Below are 23,614 nucleotides of genomic sequence, written 5' to 3'. Positions count from 1 at the left end.
CCTCGTATTCGTGGTATCAAGGAGAAGGACCAATACTGGCTGGCAACCCTCTTTGATCCACGTTACAAGGGTAAGGTTGCGGACCTTATCTTGCCATCGCAGAGGGAGCAGAGGATGAAACATCTTCAGGAGGCCTTGCAGAAAGGTCTGTGCAACGCGTTCCCAGAGACTGGGAGGTTACAAACTCCTGTTTCTGGACAACGTGTTGCTGAGGCTTCGGTCAGTCAAAGAAGGAGCGGTGGAGAAGATGGCCGTCTGACCGATGCATTCAGACAATTTTTTAGTCCGCAGCCCCAAGGTATGATCGGTTCCAGCAACCATCGCCAGCGTCTGTTTTACATGGTGCAGGAATACCTAGGGGCAAGATCTGACTTGGACACCTTTCCCACCGAAAATCCTCTGGGTTACTGGGTCTTGAGGATGGATCACTGGCCAGAGCTTGCACAGTATGCAATTGAGCTACTGGCCTGCCCTGCATCCAGCATTCTTTCGGAACGCACATTCAGTGCTGCTGGAGGCTTTGTAACCGATCACAGGGTGCGTCTGTCCACCGACTCGGTCGATTGACTGACCTTCATAAAAATGAATCAGTCTTAGATCACCACCAGATACCAAGCACCTGATGCTGATGTAACCGAATAATTTTTTTGGGAAATGTCAGATCCTTTCAAAGACTGCCTATGCTGATGCTGAGTGACTATCCTGAGTAATTATCCTCTTCCTCCTCAATGATCATGCTGATAGCTTGTAAGAACATTTTTGGTTCTGGGCGCCGCCACCAGTGCCTAAGGCCCAATTTTTCAGCCCCTGTTTAACAGGGGCGTGTAATTACAATTTTTTATGCAATACTTTGCAGCAGGGCTCGTTCCTGCATTCCAACTAGGGTATCTGTGAGGGGTTGCAGTGTTGTGGCACCAGCACCAGTGCCTAAGGTCCAATTTTTCAGCGCCTGTTTAACAGGGGCGTGTAATTACAATTTCTGATGCGATACTTTGCAGCCGGGCTCGTTCCTGCGTTCCATCTAGAGTATCTGTGAGGGGTTGCAGTGTTGTGGCACCAGCACAAGTGCCTAAGGCCCAATTTTTGAGCCCCTGTTTAACAGGGGCGTGTAATTACAATTTTTGATGCAATACTTTGCAGCAGGGCTTGTTCCTGCGTTCCAACTAGAGTATCTGTGAGGGGTTGCAGTGTTGTGGCACCAGCACCAGTGCCTAAGGCCCAATTTTTCAGCATGTAATTACAATTCTTGATCTAATATTTCACAGCAGGGCCTGTTTCTGCGCCCACCAAGATTAACTATGAGGACTTACAGTGTTGTGCCACCAGCAGCACCACCACCACCACCACCAAAGGCCCAATTTTTCTGGCCCTGTTCAACAGGAGCATGTAATTACAATTTTTGATACAATACTTTGCAGCAGGGCTTGTTTCTGCGTCCCAACTAGAGTATCTGTGAGGGGTGGCAGTGTTGTGGCACCAGCACCAGTGCCTAAGGCCCAATTTTTCAGCCCCTGTGTTGTGCCACCAGCATCACCACCACCACCAAAGGCCCAATTTTTCTGGCCCTGTTCAAGAGGGACATGTGTCACGGAATGTCCCACACTCCGCTTGAGTGCTTCCGTCAGTATACCGCTTCCTAAGTTCTGGAACACAAGTCCAATGGATCTGGCTATAGGAACCCCAAGAACTAGACAACACCAGTCTTGGAGTACATCAGGACTAACTCTTTGTTTGAGATCTCACACACATTTATACAGCAGGTTGACCCAAAGCTAACCTAATTAACATGAGCTAATTTACTACAAAATTTACCCAGACCAGATGACAGACTTGTGGGCACCGAGCTTCACACAGTAGTATAAACACAATAGCTGGAGCTAATTACAATTAACAATACAAACAACAATCTCCCCCCTCCTCAGCCTAGACTGTTCGTCTCCTAGCCAGTGGTGGTGGCTAATGTGATCAACTCATTCAATTAACACACATTACCATAAACATCAACACAGGGTTAATTAGAACAAACAACAATGAGTTGAATACCCTTAGAACCTGTGGTAAGCCAGACTAAAATCATTTACTTTAAACACATTATAGCTGACATCAGACAGGTGAGTGGAGTTGATGACACCAGCTTCTCCTCACAGGATGTGTCCCAACAGTATAATTCAGTCTTATCATTCTAATATGGCATATAAAGGGTTCCCAGAGTCTGTGTGTTTTGGGGGGACATGGAGCTGAATCCAAAGTAACACCAACCCCAGGGTCCCCAGGCATACAGCTCACAGAGAGCACCATTTCCCCCAAATGCCAGGGCCCATAATCTGTTGGCAAGAGGCTAGCGTTCAGTACCCTCCAATAGCCTCTGTCTCGGGTGAGTCTGTCACAGCATGTAATTACAATTCTTGATTGAATATTTCACAGCAGGGCCCGTTTCTGCGCCCACCAAGATTAACTGTGAGGACTTACAGTGTTGTGGCACCAGCACTACCATCACCAAAGGCCCAATTTTTCTGGCCCTGTTCAACAGGGGCATGTAATTACAATTCTTGATCTAATATTTTACAGCAGGGCTCTGTGAGGGCTTACAGTGTTGAGGCCACAACAACACCTAAGGCCCAAATTTCTGCTGAGTATATAGGGCAGGCCCCTACTTTCAAACATCCAACTTACAAACGACTCCTACTTGCAAACGGAAGGAGACAACAGGAAGTGAGATGAAATCTACCCCATAGGAAGGGAAGTTCTCTCCTGTAAGAGTTAATATGGGAAAAACTTTTCTCCTTTCCACTGATGCTTTATCACCAATCCTTGTTTCACTAAAACCCCCAAATTTTCAAAAAACATTTGTCATTGGGACAAAAAGTGAGGTGAAATCTTCTGAAGAGGAGCACAGACAGCAAAACAAATGTCACAGGGGTAATAACCGTTCCCTATGTTTTCCAAAAAGCTTAAAAACAGATTTTTTGGCTGGAGCTACACTTTTAAAATGTACCAGTTCAAAATTACAAACAGATTCTACTTAAAAACAAACCTAAACTCCCTGTCTTGTTTGCACCGCCTGTATACTGCTGTTCAGAGTATATAGGGCCTGGGGGCCCCACGCCTTTCCTTTTTTTAATTTGGGTGCGGGGTTCCCCTTAATATCCATACAGGACCCAAAGGGCCTGGTAATGGACTGGAGGGTACCCATGCCGTTTGTCTCACTGATTTTCATCCATATAGCCGGGACCGACATTACATTAAAGCCGCAAGCAGTTTTCAAATGACTTTTTTTCCTTTAAAAATGTCATTTTGTGCAGGGACTGTTCTAAGCACGGGAAACACGCGCCACTTTACAGGCATACTATAGACACCCCCAGGTACGATATTTAAAGGAATATTTCACTTTTTTTTTTTTTTTTTAACTTTAAGCATCATTAAAATCACTGCTCCCGAAAAAACGTCCGTTTTTAAAAGTTTTTTTTTGCATTGATACATGTCCCCTGGGGCAGGACCCAGGTCCCCAAACCCTTTTTAGGACAATACCATGCAAATTAGCCTTTAAAATGAGCACTTTTGATTTTGAACGTTTGAGTCCCATAGACGTCAATGGGGTTCTAACGTTTGTGCGAATTTTCGGTCCGTTCGCAGGTTCTGGTGCCTCTGAACTTCTACCATAATTCTATTTCCTCAGACCCTATCTCCTCCTCTCCTTTACATTTTTGTCATTATCTTTTATCTGTTCATTACACCAAATATGTCTTCATACTTTCTCCTCAGCCTCAATCATCCACTCTCCTTCATAACCCAGTCATCATCCATCATCATTCTCTCCTCTCATCCTCTCATTATACTCTCTCGTCTTCTGCCATTAGAACCTCTACCACAATCCTATTTTGTTACATAAGTTCTCCTCCCTCCCTCCCTCCCTCCAAATCCTTGTCTTTATCCTTTAACCCTACTTTCAACCAATTGTGCCCTCATCTTCCCTTCTCAGACCTTCCATGGTCATCTCCCCTCCATAACCCTGTGATGTTTCTCTCCTTCTTTGGATCCTTGCCATCATTTCTCCTCCCCTCTATCCACCAAACATCTTTTATACTCTCTCCCCAGACCCTCCATCAGCCACTTGTCTTCCCAGGCACTGTCTATCATCAGTCCCTCTCCTCTCCTCTCTGACAGTCATTGTCCTCTATCTTCTTCTTTCCTCTCAGTCTGTTATTACACTCGCTCACCTTCTGCTACTAAAACCTCTACCATAATCCTATTTTAACAGTACCATCCTCTCCCATTCTCAGTCCTCAGACCCTCAATATTCATCTCTCCTTCATAACCCTGTCATCATCCATCATGAAACTCTTCAATCCTGTCATCAGTCTCTTGCCTTGGAACTTTCACCATCTTTACTCCTCAAAACTTCTATTGTAATCGTATCTCCTCAGATGGTCCTCCTTTCCTTCAGAACCTTGCCATCATCCCTTATCCTTTCTTTCCAATAAACATTTTTTCATACCCTCAACTCAGACTCTCTGCTGACTTCTCTTCTCCTTATCCCAGTCATCATCTGTCATCAGTCTATCTCCTCTCTGTCAATCGTTATCCTCTACCCTCTGAACCTCTTATCTTCACTGCTCTTAAGCTTTATTATACTCCGTCCCTCATCAACCTTCATCATTTATTCATCATAAACCTCTTACTAAAATCTTTCACCATTCCCTCCCCTCCACATCCCTGTTATCATTTATCATAACCCTCCTATCCAAACCATTTATCATCCGTCATAAGACTCTCTCTTTTGATCGTTTTTTGAATGTCCATCTTCTCTCTTCAATTTTAATCTTATCACTTACAAATCTACGTCATCTAGTCTCTCATCTAAAGTTTAGCTGTCCCCTCTTTTCTTCAAACTTTCATCATCACTGCCACTCAGACCTCTGTTATCACCCTCTACTTCAAATCTGTGATCATTTCCGCTTCAAATTTCTTATTTCTCTTGGAAATTTCTCAGACATAGCTTTTTGTCAAACATATGTTCCCTATCCACATTCCTAAAAACTTCTTAAAGACACTTATTTACTCTGCAGTTCTGTTTCCCATCACCCGACCTCCCTAAACACTCATTTTTAATTTTCTGTGCCACTTATCCTACCAATTCTTTTATAGAAGAGTACAGAAGAAAAAGAAAGCACTGTAAATTGATTCATAACTCATGTATCATGAAAATATTAAAACCTCACTTACCTCTCTTTTGTAGTAATCTGCATTCTTTCCCTAAATTAAAAAAAAAATCCTCCTATTACTTTCAAAAACCAAAATACCAGGCGATACAGCTTTTTAATATTCTTTTTTATATTACAGTGGTGATTTAATGGGTATCTTTTAAAGGGATAGAGTGGCATACCTTTCAGTGGCATACATACATTCCTGAGGTGTCAAAAAAGTTCCACCTTTTATTGACCGTATTTTTTTTACCACTTCAATACCGGACACCTTCGTGCCCAGGCCAATTTTCCCATTTTAGCGCTGTCACACTTTGAATGACAATTACTCAGTCATGTAACACTGTACCCAAATAAATGTTTATCTTTTTTGAGACACATAGAGCTTTCTTTTGGTGGTATTTAATTACCATTGGGTTTTTTATTTTTTGCTAAATAAACTAAAAAATACCAAACATTTAAAAAAAAAAAAAACATATTTTTCTTTGTTTCTGTTTTAAAATGTTGCAAATAAATCTTTCTTCATAAATTTAGGCCAAACTGTATTCTGCTATATTTCTTTGGCAAAAAACACCCAAATCATTTTGTGTGGAAGTTATAGAACCTACAAACTATGGTATATATATTTGAAAATTGATCAATCTTGATGTACTCACAGTCTGTCTCATTTCTTGAATCCATAAATAACCAGGACAGTACAAATACTCCTCAAATGACCCTTTCATGGAAAGTAGACAGTCCAAGGTATTTAGTAAGAGGCATGGCAAGTTTTTTGAAGTTGTAATTTTTGTTACTTTTTTTGAAAATAAAGAAATTACATTTTTTTTTCACAAACTTTGGACGTTCAAGGGGAATAAATTACGCATCTAATTTCCTGACTACCTATCACATTTTTGGAGGCCCTGGAGTATCAAGCCAGTAAAAACACCCACAAAATGAGCACATTTTGGAAAGCAAACACTCCAAGATATTATTTAAGAGGCATGGCGAGTTTTTTGAAGACTTCATTTTATTGCCACAAGTTATAACAGGTGGCAGGCAAAGGGACCCTGTAACTGGTGTGGTGGTAATCAGGGACAATATAATTGGTGTGTTGGTGATCAGGGACACAGTAACTGGTGTGGTGGTGATCAGGGACACAATAACAGTGTGGTGGTAATCAGGGACAATATGATTGGTATGGAGGTGATCAGGGACACAATAATTAGTGGAGTGGTGATCAGGGTCAATATGATCGGTATGGTGGTGATCAGGCACACAATAACTGGTGGGGTAGTGATCAAGGACAATATGATTGGTATGGTGGTGATCAAGAACACAGTAATCAGTGTGGCGGTGATCACGGACACAGTAAATGGTGTGGTGGTGATCAGGGACACAGTAACTGGTGTGGCGGTGACCAGGGACACAGTAACTGGTGTGGCGGTGATCAGGGACATGGTAATTGGTGTGGTGGTGATCAAGAACACAGTAACTGGTGTGGTGTTGATCAGGGACATGGTGACTGGTGTGGCGGTGAACAAGAACACAGTAGGGGAGATTTACTGAAACTGGAGAGTGTAAAATGTGGTGTGGCTCTGCATAGAAACCAATCGGCTTCCAGGTTTCATTGTCAAAGCTTAATTGAACAAGCTGAAGTTAGAAGCAGATTGACTACATGCAGAGCTGCACCAGATTTTGCACTCACCACTTTTAGTAAATCACCCCCAGTAACTGATGTGGTGGTGATCAAGAATACAGTAACTGGTATGGCGGTGATCAAGGACACAGTGACTGGTGTGACAGTGATCAGGGACACTGTAACTGGTGTAGCGGTGGTCTGGGACAATAACTGGTGTGGTGGTGATCAGGGACACTGTAACTGGTGTGACGGTGATCAGGGACATTGTAACTGGTGTGACAGTGATCAGGGACACTAACTGGTATGGCGGTGATCAGCAACACAGTAACGGGTGTGGTGGTGATCAGGGACACAGTAACGGGTGTGGCGGTGATCAGGGACAGTATGACTGGTGTGGCGGTGATCAGGGACAATATGACTGGTGTGGCGGTGATCAGGGATACAGTAACGGGTGTGGCGGTGATCAGCGACACAGTAACGGGTGTGGTGGTGATCAGGGACACAGTAACTGGTGTGGCTGTGATCAGGGACAATATAACTGGTGTGGTGGTGATCAGGGACACAGTAACGGGTGTGGCTGTGATCAGGGACAATATGACTGGTGTGGCTGTGATCAGGGACAATATGACTGGTGTGGCGGTGATCAGGGACAATATGACTGGTGTGGCGGTGATTAGGGAGCTTGAGTGGGCGGCGGTGATTAGGGACACTTATAGGTACGGCGGCAGTGCGATTCTGCTGCGATCGTTGTGTGACAGAATCACGCGGCAATCGTAGCAACATGCATGTTTAAAAATTGTGCTAAGCTTATTGCCCAAAAAGGAGGAAGAGCTTCTTTTGGGAGACAAATGAGCATTGAAGTGAATGGGCTGCCCTATGCGTGACGCCTAGAATCGCGTGAAAATCGCACAACAAAAAATCACGAAAAGAATCACTCGTTCCCGCTATGCGATTTATGAACAGAGCCTAAAATGGCCAAATACTGCACAGGCACCAGGAATGATATGATTGCATTATCTCTGTGCTGGCATCTCAGTCTAGAAGTAGAGGCTGACCCTGGAGGATGCCTCAACAAAGATGGCGCTGTTCCTATAGAGAAAAAAATCAAATGAAGGCACTGTCATAGGGAGTACACTTACACATCAAGAGAAGACAGATCTTCTTTGATGTCTACTTCACAATCAAGATGCATTTTTTGCTGATTTGAAAGCGATCTATAAGTGAGTTTTGGGGTCTGAGCCAGGAGATGTTTTGGCTCTGGCCTTGAAGTCATGACACAATACCAACCGAAGCATGACAGAAATGTACACTTACAAGCTGCATCCTTCCCGCGTAGCAGTCTCCCCTTTCCGGACCGCGATCCATCACATTTAAACACCCGGGCTATAAGAAACATGAACAATACACAGAGATGTTATGTCTGGAAAAAATCATTTCCTTGCCCTCCATTCCTTATAATAATGAAATCTGACCTCCAGCCTTCAGTCTTGCATAGTTGTACCGGCTCCTTTCCTCTACTGAAATGGCTTATTCTGATTTCACCGCACACTGTAAGCTACTCACAATGTGCATTAGAAGCTGCTGCAAAAATAATTTCCTGACATAAGAACATCCAGCATGATCCAGCACTTTCCCCTACAGCCTGACCCGCCCCTTTCATTTATTGGATATCAATCATGGAGGCCTGGCATCACATATGGGTGTTACCTACAGCTGATACACCCTGCAAAGGAATGCCCACCCCCCAGACTGACACCCACCCATCAGGGGATTTGACTCACATAACTCCTCCCAAGAAGCAGCCCACTGCTTGCATCAGGGCAGAGGGCTGTTGAGAGGAGTATGGAGGGAGCGGTGATGTGTTCAAGAAGCTGTGTGCAGCACCCTGCTGGCCTCTCCCACCAGCCATGATCTGCCTGCAATACATAGAGAAGCACAGGGAGCCAGTAATGACACCACTGAGTCTAAAATAGAGAAAGAAAGAAAGAAAGAAAGAAAGAAAGAAAGAAAGAAAGAAAGAAAGAAAGAAAGAAAGAAAGAAAGAAAGAAAGATCTGAAAAAAAAGGAAGAAAGAATCGAAATTCGAAAGAAAGAAGGAAAGAAAGAAAGAATCTAAATCTGAAAGAAAGGAAGAAAGAAAGAAAGAAAAAATCGAAATCTGAAAGAAAGAAAGAAAAAATTGAAACCTGAAAGAAAGAAAGAAAGAATTGAAACCCAAAAGAAATAAAGAAAGAAAGATTTGAAATCCTAAAGAAAGAAAGAATCAAAATCTGAAAGAAAGAAAAAAAGAAAGTAAAAAAGATAAAAAGAAAGAATCTAAATCCAAAAGAAAGAAAGAATCGAAATCCGAAAGAAAGAAAGAAAGAATCGAAATCCGAAAGAAAAAATGAAAGAAAGAAAGAAAAAGAAATAATCGAAATAAGAAAGAAAAGAAAGAAAGAAAGAAAGAGAATCGAAATCCGAAAGAAAGAAAGAAAGAAAGAAAGAAAGAAAGAAAGAAAGAAAGAAAGAAAGAAAGAAAGAAAGAAAGAATCAAAATAAGAAAGAAAGAAAAAATCAAAATCCAAAAAAAAGAAAGAATCAACATAAGAAAGAAAGAAAGAAAGAAAGAAAGAAAGAAAGAAAGAAAGAAAGAAAGAAAGAAAGAAAGAATCAAAATCTCAAAGAAAGAAAGAATCAACATAAGAAAGAAAGAAAGAAAGAAAGAAAGAAAGAAAGAAAGAAAGAAAGAAAGAAAGAAAGAAAGAAAGAAAGAAAGAAAGAATCAAAATCTCAAAGAAAGAAAGAAAGAAAGAAAGAAAGAAAGAAAGAAAGAAAGAAAGAAAGAAAGAATGAATCGAAATCCGAAAGAAAGAAAAAATCGAAATCCAAAAAAAAGAAAGAAAGAATCAAAATCTGAACGAAAGAAAAAAAAGAAAGAATCAAAATCCAAAAGAAAAAATCAAAATCCGAAAAAAAAGAATCAAAATTTGAAAGAAAGAAAGAAAGAAAGAAAGAAAGAAAGAAAGAAAGGAAGAATGAAAGAAAGAAAGGGCCAGGGACATTCAGGCTGCAGAGGAAAGAGCTACATGATGCTGGATGTCCTCCAACCAGGAAATGAAGCAGGCCCTATCTGGCATACTGCAGCTTCTAATGCACATTGTGAGAAGCTCACAGTGTGTGGTGACATCATAGTTAGCAATATTAGTCCAGGAGAGGAGCCAGTATAACTGTGCAAGACTGAAGGGAAGGCTGGAGGTCACATTTAAGTACTTAGCATTATCACTATGATATGAGAAGTATTTGTTTACTCTCCAAACTGTGATGATGAATTTACAGTGCTAAGCACAAATACCCCAAGGGTAAGCCCCCCTGCAGCGCTCATATCACTGAATCAAACCAGTAGTTTAAAGAACTGAAGAGAATAAGAAAAACTGCCGCAAAATTTCCCAGTTTAGTCCTGTTAAATATTCAATGAAAACATGGAAAATAATTTCATACAGTTCTATCAATGTTAATATTAATTTGCATCAACTCCTACACAGCAGCTGAAACCTCAGAGAGTGGGGGTGCTGGCACTGGTGGCTCAAGTCAAAGAGAAAAGGGGGACCACACAAGACTCGGGGCTCATTCACACAGACCAAAATAGGCGTTTTTATATATTTATACTGTATATATATATATATATATATATATATATATATATATATATATATATACCGTTGCTCATAAGTTTACATACCCTGGCAGAATTTATGATTTCTTGGCCATTTTTCAGAGAATATGAATGATAACAGAAAAACTTTTCTTTCACTCATGGTTAGTGTTTGGCTGAAGCCATTTATTATCAATCAATTGTGTTTACTCTTTAAATCATAATGACAACAGAAACTACCCAAATGACCCTGATCAAAAGTTTACATACCCCAGTTCTTAATACCGTGTATTGCCCCCTTTAACATCAATGACAGTTTGAAGTCTTTTGTGGTATTTGTAGATGAGGCTCTTTATCTTTTCAGATGGTAAAGCTGCCCATCCTCTTGGCAAAAAAGCCTCCAGTTCCTGTAAATTCTTGGGCTGTCTTGCATGAACTGCACATTTGAGATCTCCCCAGAGTGGCTCAATGATATTGAGGTCAGGAGACTGAGATGGCCACTCCAGAACCTTCACTTTATTCTGCTGTAGCCAATGACTGGTTGACTTGGCCTTGTGTTTTGGATCATTGTCATGTTGGAATGTCCAAGTACGTCCCATGCCCAGCTTCCTGGCTGATGAATGCAAATGTCCCTCCAGTAATTTTTGATAACATACTGCATTCAACTTGCCAACAATTTTGACCAAATTTCCTGTGCCTTTGTAGTTCACACATCCCCAAAACATCAACGATCCACCTCCGTACCTTTCATCATAGGCCTTATTGACTCCTCTCCAAATGTAGCGTTTATGGTTGTGGCCAAAAAGCTCAATTTTGGTCTCATCACTCCAAATTACTTTGTGCCAGAAGGTTTGAGGCTTGTCTCTGTGCTGTTGGGCATATTGTAAGTGGGATACTTTGTGGCATTTGTGTAGTAATGGCTTTCTTCTGGCAACTCGACCATGCAGCCCATCTTTCTTCAAGTGCCTCCTTATTGAGCATCTTGAAACAGCCACACCACATGTTTTCAGAGTCCTGTATTTCACCTGAAGTTATTTGTGGGTTTTTCTTTGCTAACCGAACAATTTTCCTGCCAGTTGTGGCTGAAATTTTAGTTGGTCTACCTGACCGTGGTTTGGTTTCAACAGAACCCCTCATTTTCCACTTCTTGATTAGAGTTTGAACACTGCTGATTGGCATTCTCAATTCCTTGGATATCTTTTTATATCCCTTTCCTGTTTTATACAGTTCAACTACCTTTTCCCACAGATCCTTTGACAATTCTTTTGCTTTCCCCATGACTCTGAATCCAGAAACGTCAGTGCAGCACTGGATGAATGATGCAAGGGTCTGTCAGGAGTCCAGAAACTCATTGACCTTTTATACACACACACTAATTACAAGCAAACAGATCACGGGTGAGGATGGTTACCTTTAAAAGCCATTCAAACCCCTTTGTGTCAACTTGTGTGCATGTTATCAGTCCAAAATCACCAGGGTATGTAAACTTTTGATCAGGGTAATTTGGGTAGTTTCTGTTGCCATTATGATTTAAAAAATTCTGGAGCTATGTACCGCATTTCTCAGTGTGTGTGTACACGCCGCTCATGTGACTGCCCAGCCCGCCACTCTCCTATCACGTCTCTCCTGATGTCAGCGGGGAATTCTCAGCCCTGCCCACCTCTCTTCTGATCTGATAGCTACAGTCCTCCATTCCTCCATCCCCATCCTTTTCCATCCTTCAGTTTCTGTCTCCAGACACCTCCGGGCCTTCCATTCTCTATCCATGGATTCCTCCATCCCCAGACTCTTCCATCCTTCGTTTCTTATTAATTGATTCTTCCATCCTTCAGTTCCTACCCCTCCCTCATATCCTGGACTCTTCCATGTCCTTGTCCCGCTATATGCAGGGAGTGTCCTGTGCTATCTTTGTGCACCTTTGCTGGCAGCTATCTTTGGGCTCATTTAGACGTGCGTTGACACCCGTCCTGCATGCAGAACACAGGCGCATTTACACAGGTGCTCTAAATGACCTCTGCATGGTTTGTAATATGATTATCTGCTATGATCACCAGCTTCATCCAGTGGCCATAATGCAGTACTTTCCTGAAATAAGTAGATAAAAATAATACCATATTATGGCCACTAGATGGTGCTGATGATTATAGGAGATAATCATATAACAAACAATATGGCGATCTTTTGTGGTGCCTGTGCAAAGACTTTAGGTCTCATTCAGATGGGTGAGCCACTGTTTTTTGCAGCTGCACCCACCTTGGAGCTGCATGCGGCCTATACGTGGATGCAGATGCAGCTGCTGCACAGACACAGCGGCATGTCAAAATTTGACGTACATGCAGGAGCAGGTGCACAGATCGGAACACACACCATCTGCGTTCATATCTGTGCACCAGCTCCTGCACGCATGTCAAATTTTGACATGTGCCCTCACTCTGTCTGCATCCACTTGTATAGGATGCCTGCGTGCAGCTCCAAGGCAGATGCAGATGCTCACCTATCTGAATAGGACCTAAAGCCTTTGCACAGGCACCATATTGTATTGTTTGTTATATGATTATCTCCTATGATCAGCGGCTCCATCTAGTGGCCATAATTTGGTATTATTTTTATTGAGGTATTTAAAGCGGAGCTCCACCCCAAAGTGGAAATTCTGCTCATCGGATTCCTCCCCCCTCCGGTGCCACAATTGGCACCTTTCAGGGGGGAGGGGGGTGAAGATACCTGTATAATACAGGTATTTGCACCCACTTCCAGGAATAGCTAGCCGCAGATGCCCCCCCCCGTTGTGTTCTGGGAAACACACAGTTCCCACAACACAACGGGGACAAGTGAAGACGCGCAGCGCAACTCGCGCATGCGCAGTAGGGAACCGGGCAGTGAAGCCGCAACGCTTCACTTCCCAATTCCCTGACCGAGGATGGCGGCGGGGGCAGCCGAGAACCGAGCGATTGCTCGTCATCTGCTGCCGACATCGTGGGCACCCTGAGACAGGTAAGTGTCAATTTATTAAAAGTCATACTGCATTATGGCCACTAGGTGGCACTGATGATCATAGGAGATAATCACATTACAAACAATGTGGCAGTCATTTGAAGCACCTGCGTGAATGCTTTAGGGTTCATTCAGATGGGTGAGTCGCTGTTTTCTGCAGCGCCATGGAGCAGCATGCAGGCATCCTATACAAGTGGATGCAGACGCAGTACAGCCACATGTCAGGAGCTGTCAGGACCCGCTGGTATATTCTATCATTTGGCGTGCAGTACTGAGGTCCACCAGCAGGTGTTCTCCTAGCAGTTTTGAACTGTCAGGAGAGCTTTCCCCTGCTGGTGTTATGTTATCTTTGGGCCACAGTACTGGCGTCTACCAGCGGATAGATCCTGGCAGTGTTCCCTTGTAGCCTGATCCCATCCATCATCTCCCTTCCCTGTCCTGCCCTTGTCCATCTGCTGATCCTCTATGTATGGCCCTGGCCTGGCTAACGTGTTTGATTTTGGTACTTCCCTTTGGCTGTATATAATTACCTGTTGTCTGTGGGTTTCTGTTGGCTGGCTGAGCACTATTTGTATTTGGGGTGTTTCCTTATTTATATCACTTATCTTAAATAAACATTATTATTATTCACTTTACATGCGTTTTGGTTTCCTCTTTGCAGTCCACACAGTCTGGTCACACCTGTTCATGTCAGGAGCTTATTCAGAAGGGCGCTGACACCTGTCCTGCATGCGCCTTAGGCTGGGTTCACGCTTGAAACTAAAGCGGCTGACAGCAAGGGTCCACTACATCCCTGTTCTCCTTTTCAGGGACAAAGTCGGACCTGAAACGGAGCCAAAGATCCACAGGACCCCCCTGCAATCCGCTCCGCAGCCACTCCGGAGATGTGTAAACCGGCTCCATTGAGAGCCGGTCAAAATCTCCTGTTATGCGAATATCCTGTTATTCGCATAACAGGAGATTTTGACCGGCTCTCAATGGAGCCGGTTTACACATCTCCGGAGTGGCTGCGGAGCGGATTGCACGGGGGTCCTGTGGATCTTTGGCTCCGCATAACAGGCTGGCTTCGCATAAGTGGGAAGCCAGCCATAGAGCTACAGCCCCCATTTTTACATGCAGCTGTCTGAGCAGCATCTGCATCCACTTGTATAGGCTGTAACTTTTAGATGGCTTTCACACCGAGCCGCCCCGGGCGTCAGCGGTAAAGCGGTGCTATTTTTAGCGCCGATTTACCGTTGTTTTAGCGGCGCTAGTCGGCCCCATAGAGGTGCGGTTTTAACCCCACGCTAGCTGCCAAAAAGGGGTTAAATCCGCTAGAGGCCAAAAAGGGGTTAAATCCGCCCACAAAACGCCGCCGGAGCAGCGTTTTGCCAGCGGTATCGCAGCGCTGCCCCATTGATTTCAATGGGGAGCAGCGGTGGAGGAGCAGTGGAGGAGTGGTGAGTTCACCGCTCCTCCACCGCTCCAAAGAAGCTGCTGGCAGGACTTTTTGTGACTCCCTGCCAGCACACCGCTCTCGGGCTTTCACACTGGAGTGAATGGAGCCGCTTTTTTCCAGGCGCTATACAGGCGCTTTGTTTAGCGTTGTAGCGCCTGAAAAACGCTGGCAGTGTGAAAGGGGTCTTACAAGTGAATGCAGATGTAGCAGCTGCTCCATCTAGTGGCCATAATGTGGTATTTTTTTGTCATTCAATATTTCAGGAAAATACCACATTTTGGTCACTAGAGCTGACGATCATAGTAGATAATTATATTACAAACAATGCGGTGGTCATTCGTGTCACCTGTGCGAATGTTTGAGACATCTGTACAGTGAATTATTTATGCATGGACCCCCACCTGGAATATATTAAGCATACATAAGCTGAAAGTCCAATTGGGCTTTAAAAAGTCTCATCGTACAGAACGCCTTTTTCCATGGTTAAGGGGGAGGGGCAGTGGCGGATTAAGGTGGTCATGGGCCCCTAGGCTACTTTTTGTGTGGCCCCCTCCTAAGCATGCTTTACCAGAAAATAAATTATTTAGTGCCATGTGTAAAAGGGTCGACCTATATTACACGCCTCAAGTGCAATTCTCAGGTCTAAACATGGAGTTTAATAAAACTGTAAGAAGGTACTCACAAAGGTACCCTGTTTCCCCGAAAATAAGACCTAGCGCGATTGTTGGTAATGGCTGCAATATAAGCCCTACCCCCCAAATAAGCTCTACCCTGTTTCCCCGAAAATAAGCCCTACCCTGAAAATAAGACCTACAAGGACTTTAACTAGGGCTTATTTGGGTGGTAGGGCTTATATTGCAGCCATCACCGACAATCACGCTAGGTCTTATTTTCGGGGAAACAGGGTACATAGTTAACAAGCATGTTGGCAAAAGCTGCCGGATATCCTGGGAGTGAGTCTGGTCCGTTTCCTGGATTGCAGTGGTGTCCGATGGACAGGCTGCGTCAATGGATGCTGGCACTTCCTGCCGTTGGAACGCACGGTGGGAACCAGGAGGATGATGTCACTTCCGGAAGCGGGCACGAATAGGCGACGCGTTTGCGGAGCTTCGCTCCTTCCTCAGGCCTAACGCGGGCTCTGATTGGGCAGGGTTTATACAGCCAGTGAGTGACACTGATAGGCTGACAAAACGCTCCGTGCATTGGATAATGCTGCGATCGTTCAGAGCTATTCGTGGCTGATTAGATAACATCAGATACCAGGATATATTAATAACATGGTGCATTAATTATATTACAAACGATAGGCTGAACCAAACATGATGAAAAACTGTGTGTGTGTGTATATGTAGAATAAAAACAATGTAAAAATGGATGGGGGGACCTTTTTGATAGTGCTGTGTGGGCTCATGAAACCATCCATCATCATTATTTCTTCAAACCCCTTTTTTCATCTCGCACATTCTTTATCCCCTCCTTTTTTCAGCATTACACGCCATTCCTTGTTTCATGGGCCCACACAGCACTATCAAAAAGGTCTCCCCATCCTTTTTTACATTGTTTTTATTCTACATATACATAAATATATATAGATTAATAAAAATATCATGGCCAATCGGGGGCCCTTGCACACGTGGGACCCTAGGCTGCAGCCTAGACCAACCTGTGCATTAATCCGTGCCTGGGGAGGGGCATATTAATATTTAGAAAGCTATAGAAACTAACATCCTGCTTCACAAGGAAAGGGAACGCTAATTTTTAATAACATCAGATCAGAAAAAAGCCTGCCTGGTAATTATAATGAAAGACAATTTTTCTCTTATACTTTTACTTTTATCCCAAATATTCAAATCCTTCCTGTGAAAAGTAGATCATTAAAAAAAAAGAAAATTATAGCTGCGTTCGTGCCAACCAGAGAAACTATATTTAGTTTAATAAAAAAAAAAAAAGCAGCAGCATGTGTTAACAACACGACAGGAAGCAAATTATAGACATCTAATTATATACCGCTCACGAAACCTTGCGCTTTAATAAATATAATTGTGCTGGATGTGAGCTCGTCCGCGACCTTGATGGGAAGATGAAAGGGGCCATCAAAGTCATTCGAAGGTCACATGAAAGCTTCGGAATTGATTGTTCGATTGCTCGCATGTGTGCTTTTTTTTTTTTTTCTAATGAAGAAATGCAAAAGAGAGCGCGCGGCCTATATAAGGCTTAGATGAAAGACGAGCGTGGGAGAAAAACACGCGTTCGCTTCCCAAGGTGTGCAGATGTGGTTATGGCGCTGCTGTGACTCAAGCTGTGACACTTTTGTGCGAGAACTTTAAAGGCCAACAACTACATACTCGTTTCAAAGGAGCCTTGTAGCTGGCAAAATATTTACAAAGTGATACAGTAAAATGATTAAAAAGTAAAAAGAAGCGATAGTGGTTTTAATGTTTTTAAAAGCGAACTGAATTTCCAGTTTGAATTAACTCAATACATTCCAGGTACATTGAGACAAAAGGTGTCCTACAGTTTATTTTCTTTACAGCTTATTTACAGTTTATTTTCTTTTCGCACAATTTTTTCTTTGTATGTAATTTTTCACCTCATTGATATTTGTGGTTTTGTTGCAGCTGCAGTTATATTAATTTTTTGCTTGATAGCGCAGGTTTTCTCTCTCTTTTTTTATTTTCTTTTCACAGCCTGAGTAGAAAAGCCTGTCACCTGCCAGCATGCTGCAAAGAAGGACCTTTGCGTGGAAGCAGTGGTCTCTGCCAAAACTCTTGGTAGAGCTCTCCAGTCAGCTGGCACACTCCTTGGTAGAGCTCTCCTATCAGTCTTACTCATTGTGGGTGGTCAGGTGGGCTTTGAACCTCTGCAAAGTGACCACTGTGTTCACACAGACAGCTAGAGCTCCACTCATTTTCTTATTGAATCCCATGTAAAGAAAATGTGTGGACCTTTGGTGGAAATTTGTGTGAATATTGGGTGAAACAATGATAAATAGACCCAGGGGAGTAACTACAGGGGTCACAGGGGTTGCAAATGCGACCCGGCCCCATGCTCCATCGGGCCCTTGCAGTTCCCCTCTACACCTGGACAGGAGGGGCGGCATATAGAGGAACCGATGCCCTCCATGTTCCTCCTTCTCCTCCCCTCCCTCCCAAAGGCATTCAGCAGCGGCAGGAGAAACATGGAGGGCATCGGTTCCTCTATATGCTGCCCTCTCTGTCCAGCTTCCTTCTGTGGACCCCTCTGATCTCTCCTGGCCCCTTGTGATCTTCCCTGGCAACATCTATCTGTGCTCTCATACCGGCCCCTCCACCCCCACTCTGCTCTGGTCCCATGCTCTTCTCTGGTCCTCCCTGTGCTCTTTTCTGGTACCTATGCTATCTCCCACAAACCCCCCCCCCCCCCTTTCCTGTCCCATGCTCTGCTACGGTCCGCATGGTGTTTTCTGTCAGCTGCTGCAGGGATGTGTCAGGATGGAGAGCGTTGAAGGGGCCCCTTCCAAATCACTGATCACTGACTCTGTTTATTCATAACTGAAGTGTAGTAAACTGTTTACTATCCTTCAGTTTTTGAATGAACAGGAAGCTCTGTACAGAGCTATTCCTGTCCTTTCAGTGCATATTAGGTTATGGAGATAGAGATTGAGGGCTGTGTGTTCAATCTTCTTTCTCTGTCTCAAAGGTGAAACATCAGGGGTCTGTTTGGACCCCTGATATCTCAACAAAGCCCCCAAACAGGGCTCCTAAAAAATGGTAAAAAAAATAATAAAAAATAATATTGTAAAAAAAAGGGTTAGAAATAAAAAAGATAAACTACTGAAACCAGTGGCAGAACCACCAGCGTCACAAAGGTCTCACGACCGGGCCCTGGCATTCCACCACTGGAAGGGTCCCCAGCTGGTTTGTTGCACCGGAGCCCTGAAGGTTCTAATTACGCCTTTGAATAGACCCCTTTATTTTTTTAATCCAAACTAAACTTTCAGTTAAAATCAGCTACAATCCAGTTGCATCAAAAAAGGTGTGCAAAGTTTTATAGTTTACAGTAAAGTAGAAAAGCCTGTTTCCCGCCAGCATGCTGTGGAGAAGGACCCTTACTCTATGTGGAAGCAGTGGTCTGACACACCCCCTGATTAGTCCAGTCTATAGCTCTGTGATCAGTAAAGCTCATACTCCCTGTTGATTGGGGAGCTCTGACTCAGCAGAATGCATGCTTGACCTCTGCGTATAGTCCAAGGTTTTTTTTTTTGCCTGTCCCCTGCCAGAATGCTGTAGTGCAGGACCCTAGCTCTCTGTGTGGGAGCAGTGGTCACTACAGAGGTTCAAGATGCTTAAAAACAATATATATAAAAAAAAAAAACAAGAAACACCAAAATAACTAAAGAACCCTTCACCCACCTTCTCCGAATAACGGTTCAATGAGATAGTATAAAGTAGGCACATCGCAGACAGGTACATGAACATGGTATGGACAAGGCATATGGCGCATGGTCCCCTCCAGACACAGTAGGAAGGTGAGGGAGAGTCATTTTTGTCCAGCATTTAAACTGCTTTAAGAAAATTCACGGGACTGCGGCATGAATGCATGACCAACCCCATATCTTCTTATGGCCGTATCTGACCCACTTCTGACTGTGCACCAAACTTTTATCACTTTCATTGTAGCTACAATAGGTGATAACACCATGACCAACTTACCGATGGCTTGCTGACGAGCCAGTATGCCTGTTCCTGGCATTCAATGACGATCCGATCGCCTTTTCGGCGCTGCTTGGCAGCCCTGTTTGTAGAAACATAGCGCATGGATTAAAGCCATGATCAATGGACATCCTCAACTATTTTACTAGAGTGTTAAGCATGATTTCTCCCTTCACTTCTAGGGATATGATGCGTAGGGACCACGGTGCATACATTTCTCCGCACAGATCTCAGCGGTTTCATTCACTCTCCTTAATGTCTTAAAGCTGAAGGTTTCTAGGTATGAAATTTATTGCATAGTTACATGCAAGGTAAATACACTTGGCCAAGGTAAATACACATCTTCCATACCTGTGTCAGGAGTGTGTAAATGCTCCTGTTGTTTGACAGCTGCTGGTCCCCATCCAGCATCCTGGTTCTGGATATGATGCATTCTACCTATCTGTCCACCTGCAAGGTGATTGATGTTGATGTGGCCAGTCTCTGGGTGGAGACCAAACCTGATTTAAGCAAGCCAGGCCTGCAGTCTCATGCTTGTGACATTGTGTTTGTAAGGCGTGCTCCAAGCTCTCAGTTTGTCTGTCCTGCTCTGCTGTTTGGATTCCCTTGTTGACAACCTCAGATCGGATATTGACTACTCTCTGAACTCTGCCTGTCTTTTGACTAAGGATGTGTCCCTGACTTTTCTGAACATTGTCTGCCTTGTATCTGGACTGTCTTTGAACCCTGAGACTCTGCCTGTCTGCCAACCGAAAGTAACTGTTCGTATTGCTCAGTTCGCACCTGCCCCAGCATGAAGTACCCGCTTGCCTTATAGGAAAGGGGGCTGCTATAGGTGAAGAACACATGAGCTAGCTATAGTGTCTCACCACCTGCGTTAGGGGTAAGCGTGACAACCTCTGGGACCTCTGTGGAAGCTGAGAATTACTGTAGTAGTCAATGTTACTACAGTAAACGCCACGTTCTTCTGAATCCTGTGCCAAGCGGCTGCTCTTCTGTATTGTGAACACAAGGGTTTGCTTGCTTGACATGGCTGCCTTTTACAGAGTGCCTTGTATTTTTTTCAAAAAAGACAAAGTATTCTTTGATTGGATGAGGTCGAAAGGAGGGGTGGTGATGTTACAACCTCCACTTTTCAAATAAGAGAATGCCTTGTATTCATAAAAAGTACAAGGTGTCCTGTGACTGGTGGCAGTGCCAAACAAGAGGAGAAGCCTTTTGGAACAGGTCCCAAAAGATATGCACAATGGCTCAATGGGTAAGGAATAGGTATACTTATATTTTGCCAAAAAAAAATCATACCTGGAGTTCAGCATTAAATGCAGTCATGATTCAATTTGTACCATGTTTTTTGAGCCATTCCTAAGATAAAACAATTTTGGAAAACCAATACGCAACTGACAGCTTGCTGAGCTACCTCCCTCCTACTCAGGCCTGGCAAATTCTAGATGTCTAAGGCTAGGATTCTTGGATATACTAGGGCAGCCATTTTCAACCTTTTCAACACTTTCCAGTCCCAGGGAACCCCTGCTAAAAATTCCTATATCTACAACTTAGGATAGATTAGTGTGATGGTCAGTGGGAAGAATGCTCCTTATACTTGTGGTCATTGGGAAAGATTATCCCCTTACAGATAGCTAAAAAGATCAATGGTGTCAGTGGGAACTTATCTGAGAGGCAGAAATTGCTCATAGCTTAAAGAACCCTTAGCAACCTATGAGGGAACCTTAGGGTTCCATGGTATCCTGGTTGGGAAACCCTGTACTAAGGGACTAAAATCACAGCAGGTTGGAGAACGCTGTTATTTATTATATCACTAGTGGTCAAAAAAGTGATCTTACATTGGTGGATCTACCACGAACCACCTTCACTAAACCTTTAATTTGACAAGTTTGTCTTCCAATCGAATTGGATCAGGACTACTCTGTGGAGAAAGACACTAACACAAATATTTTTTGAGGTTATAGATAACTCTTTGGATCCATGAGTGGCCATTCATGTTCGACAGAAGTCTATCATGAGATCGACTTTTGACGATCAGGCTTGCTGGGACATATTTCTCAATCAGCTCACTGCATTTATTCTGCCAGATGATCAGTGCATTCTGACAGTGGAGAGTCCCTGGTATGGTACAGCAAGATGGTCTTCTCTGTTTACCTTCCTTGAGTGGATGGGGAATCTGTTCATTTTTTTTTTTTATTTCGATCAGCTCGCTAGTGGAACAAACAAAAACAAATCATCTATGGCCAGCTTAAGTAACCTTCAGATTACTACAGAGGGCAAAGAGACACTCAGTACGTCTGGAGGAAAAAGATTTAACTTCCACTAATGGAAAGGCTTCTTCACAGTAAGAGCTGTGAAAATGTGGAATAGACTTCCTCAGGGACAAGTCTTGGCCAGCTTAGTAGATTGTTGAATTCCTAAATGCAAAAATACAACTATATTTTAACATATATAGGTAATACCACAAGAGATTGTTGATCCAAGAAATATCCAATTTCCTCCTGAATGGATCATCTTTTATTAGGGTTTTTTTTGGCCTCCCTTTGGATCAGGTGTGGGGATAGGATTGTGTACAGTATATGGGGGTTTTCTATTTATTTTATTCTACTGATTGAACTAGATAGACCTGTGTCTTTTTTTAACCTAACTATTTAGATATATATATATAAACGATCATTCAAAGTTTTGTTCTGACCTCTAGGTACGCCATGACCCGCCCCTCCATCTAAGACTTTTTTCAGAGCTGTCTCTTTAGAACCCCCTTTTTCGGTGTCTCAAGTTATTGACTGGCTGCCATTGGATACTTTTCTTCTTAATTTTTTTATGTGAATGTGTCCCAATGTCATTATCATGTTACAAAATTTCTTTTATTGCTTTGTACCTTTTGAAATATGTCATTGCCCTTAAAAAAAGAAAAAAAAAAACTATCAAAAGGATCCGATTGACCTTCACTGCAGGAAGGGAACATTGTGATCTATAATCTTGTGACATTCTGTTTCTGGGCACTTCTTTTTTTAGTAAAATGTTCTAGTTATATTAGGTACTGATAAAACATTAAAGGGAACTTTCACTATTTTTGAAAAAGAACACTTATTATTGATGCTCCCATAGTGTCTCAAAATATAATAATATTCTATAATATTATACATATCTACAGTATTTCACAAAAGTGAGTACAGCCCTCACATTTTTGTAAATATTTTATTATATCTTTTCATGTGACAACACTGAAGAAATGACACTTTGCTACAATGTAAAGTAGTGAGTGTACAGCTTGTATAACAGTGTAAATTTGCTGTCCTCTCAAAATAACACACAGCCATTAATGTCTAAACCGCTGGCAAGAAAAGGGAGTACACCCCTAAGTGAAAATGTCCAAATTGGGCCCAATTAGCCATTTTCCCTCCCCCAGTGTCATGTGACTCATTAGTGTTACAAGGTCTCAGGTGTGAATGGGAAGCAGGTGTGTTAAATTTGGTGTTATCGCTCTCACTCTCTCATACTGGTCACTAGAAGTTCAACATGGCATCTCATGGCAAAAAACTCCCTGAGGATCTGAAAAAAAGAATTGTTGCTCTACATAAAGATGGCCTAGGCTATAAGAAGAGTGCCAAGACCCTTAAACTGAGCTGCAGCATGGTGGCCAAGACCATACTTCGGTTTAACAGGACAGGTTCCACTCAAAACAGGCCTCGCCATGGTCGACCAAAGAAGTTGAGTGCACGTGCTCAGCGTCATATCCAGGGGTTGTCTTTGGGAAATAGATGTATGAATGCTGCCAGCATTGCTGCAGAGGTTGAAGGGTTGGGGAGTCAGCCTGTCAGTGCTCAGACCATACGCCGCACACTGCATCAAATTGGTCTGCATGGTTGTCATCCCAGAAGGAAGCCTCTTTTAAAGATGATGCACAAGAAAGTCCGCAAACAGTTTGCTGAAGACAAGCAGACTAAGGACATGGATTACTGGAACCATGTCCTGTGGTCTGATGATACCAAGATAACCTTATTTGGTTCAGATGGTGTCAAGCGTGTGTGG

The 23,614-nt window shown here is 43.1% G+C and overlaps 1 protein-coding gene across 2 annotated transcripts in view; it reads right to left on the bottom strand.

Moving 5' to 3' along the window:
• Positions 1-23,614, bottom strand: part of RGS11 (regulator of G protein signaling 11) — a 266,061-nt gene that overhangs the window by 89,460 nt on the left and 152,987 nt on the right. For both annotated transcript variants that reach the window (XM_073636325.1, XM_073636326.1), the window contains exons 8-10: positions 19,577-19,658; positions 8,137-8,205; positions 5,224-5,253 (exon numbers count right to left, since the gene is read on the bottom strand). In XM_073636325.1, the coding sequence (XP_073492426.1) occupies positions 5,224-5,253; positions 8,137-8,205; positions 19,577-19,658 (181 nt within the window). The remainder of the gene's footprint in view (positions 1-5,223; positions 5,254-8,136; positions 8,206-19,576; positions 19,659-23,614) is intronic.

The sequence above is a fragment of the Aquarana catesbeiana genome, linkage group LG06, assembly GCF_042186555.1.
Source record: "Aquarana catesbeiana isolate 2022-GZ linkage group LG06, ASM4218655v1, whole genome shotgun sequence".
NCBI classification, from domain to species: Eukaryota; Metazoa; Chordata; class Amphibia; order Anura; family Ranidae; genus Aquarana; species Aquarana catesbeiana.
This window is presented reverse-complemented; position numbering and strand designations above follow the sequence as displayed.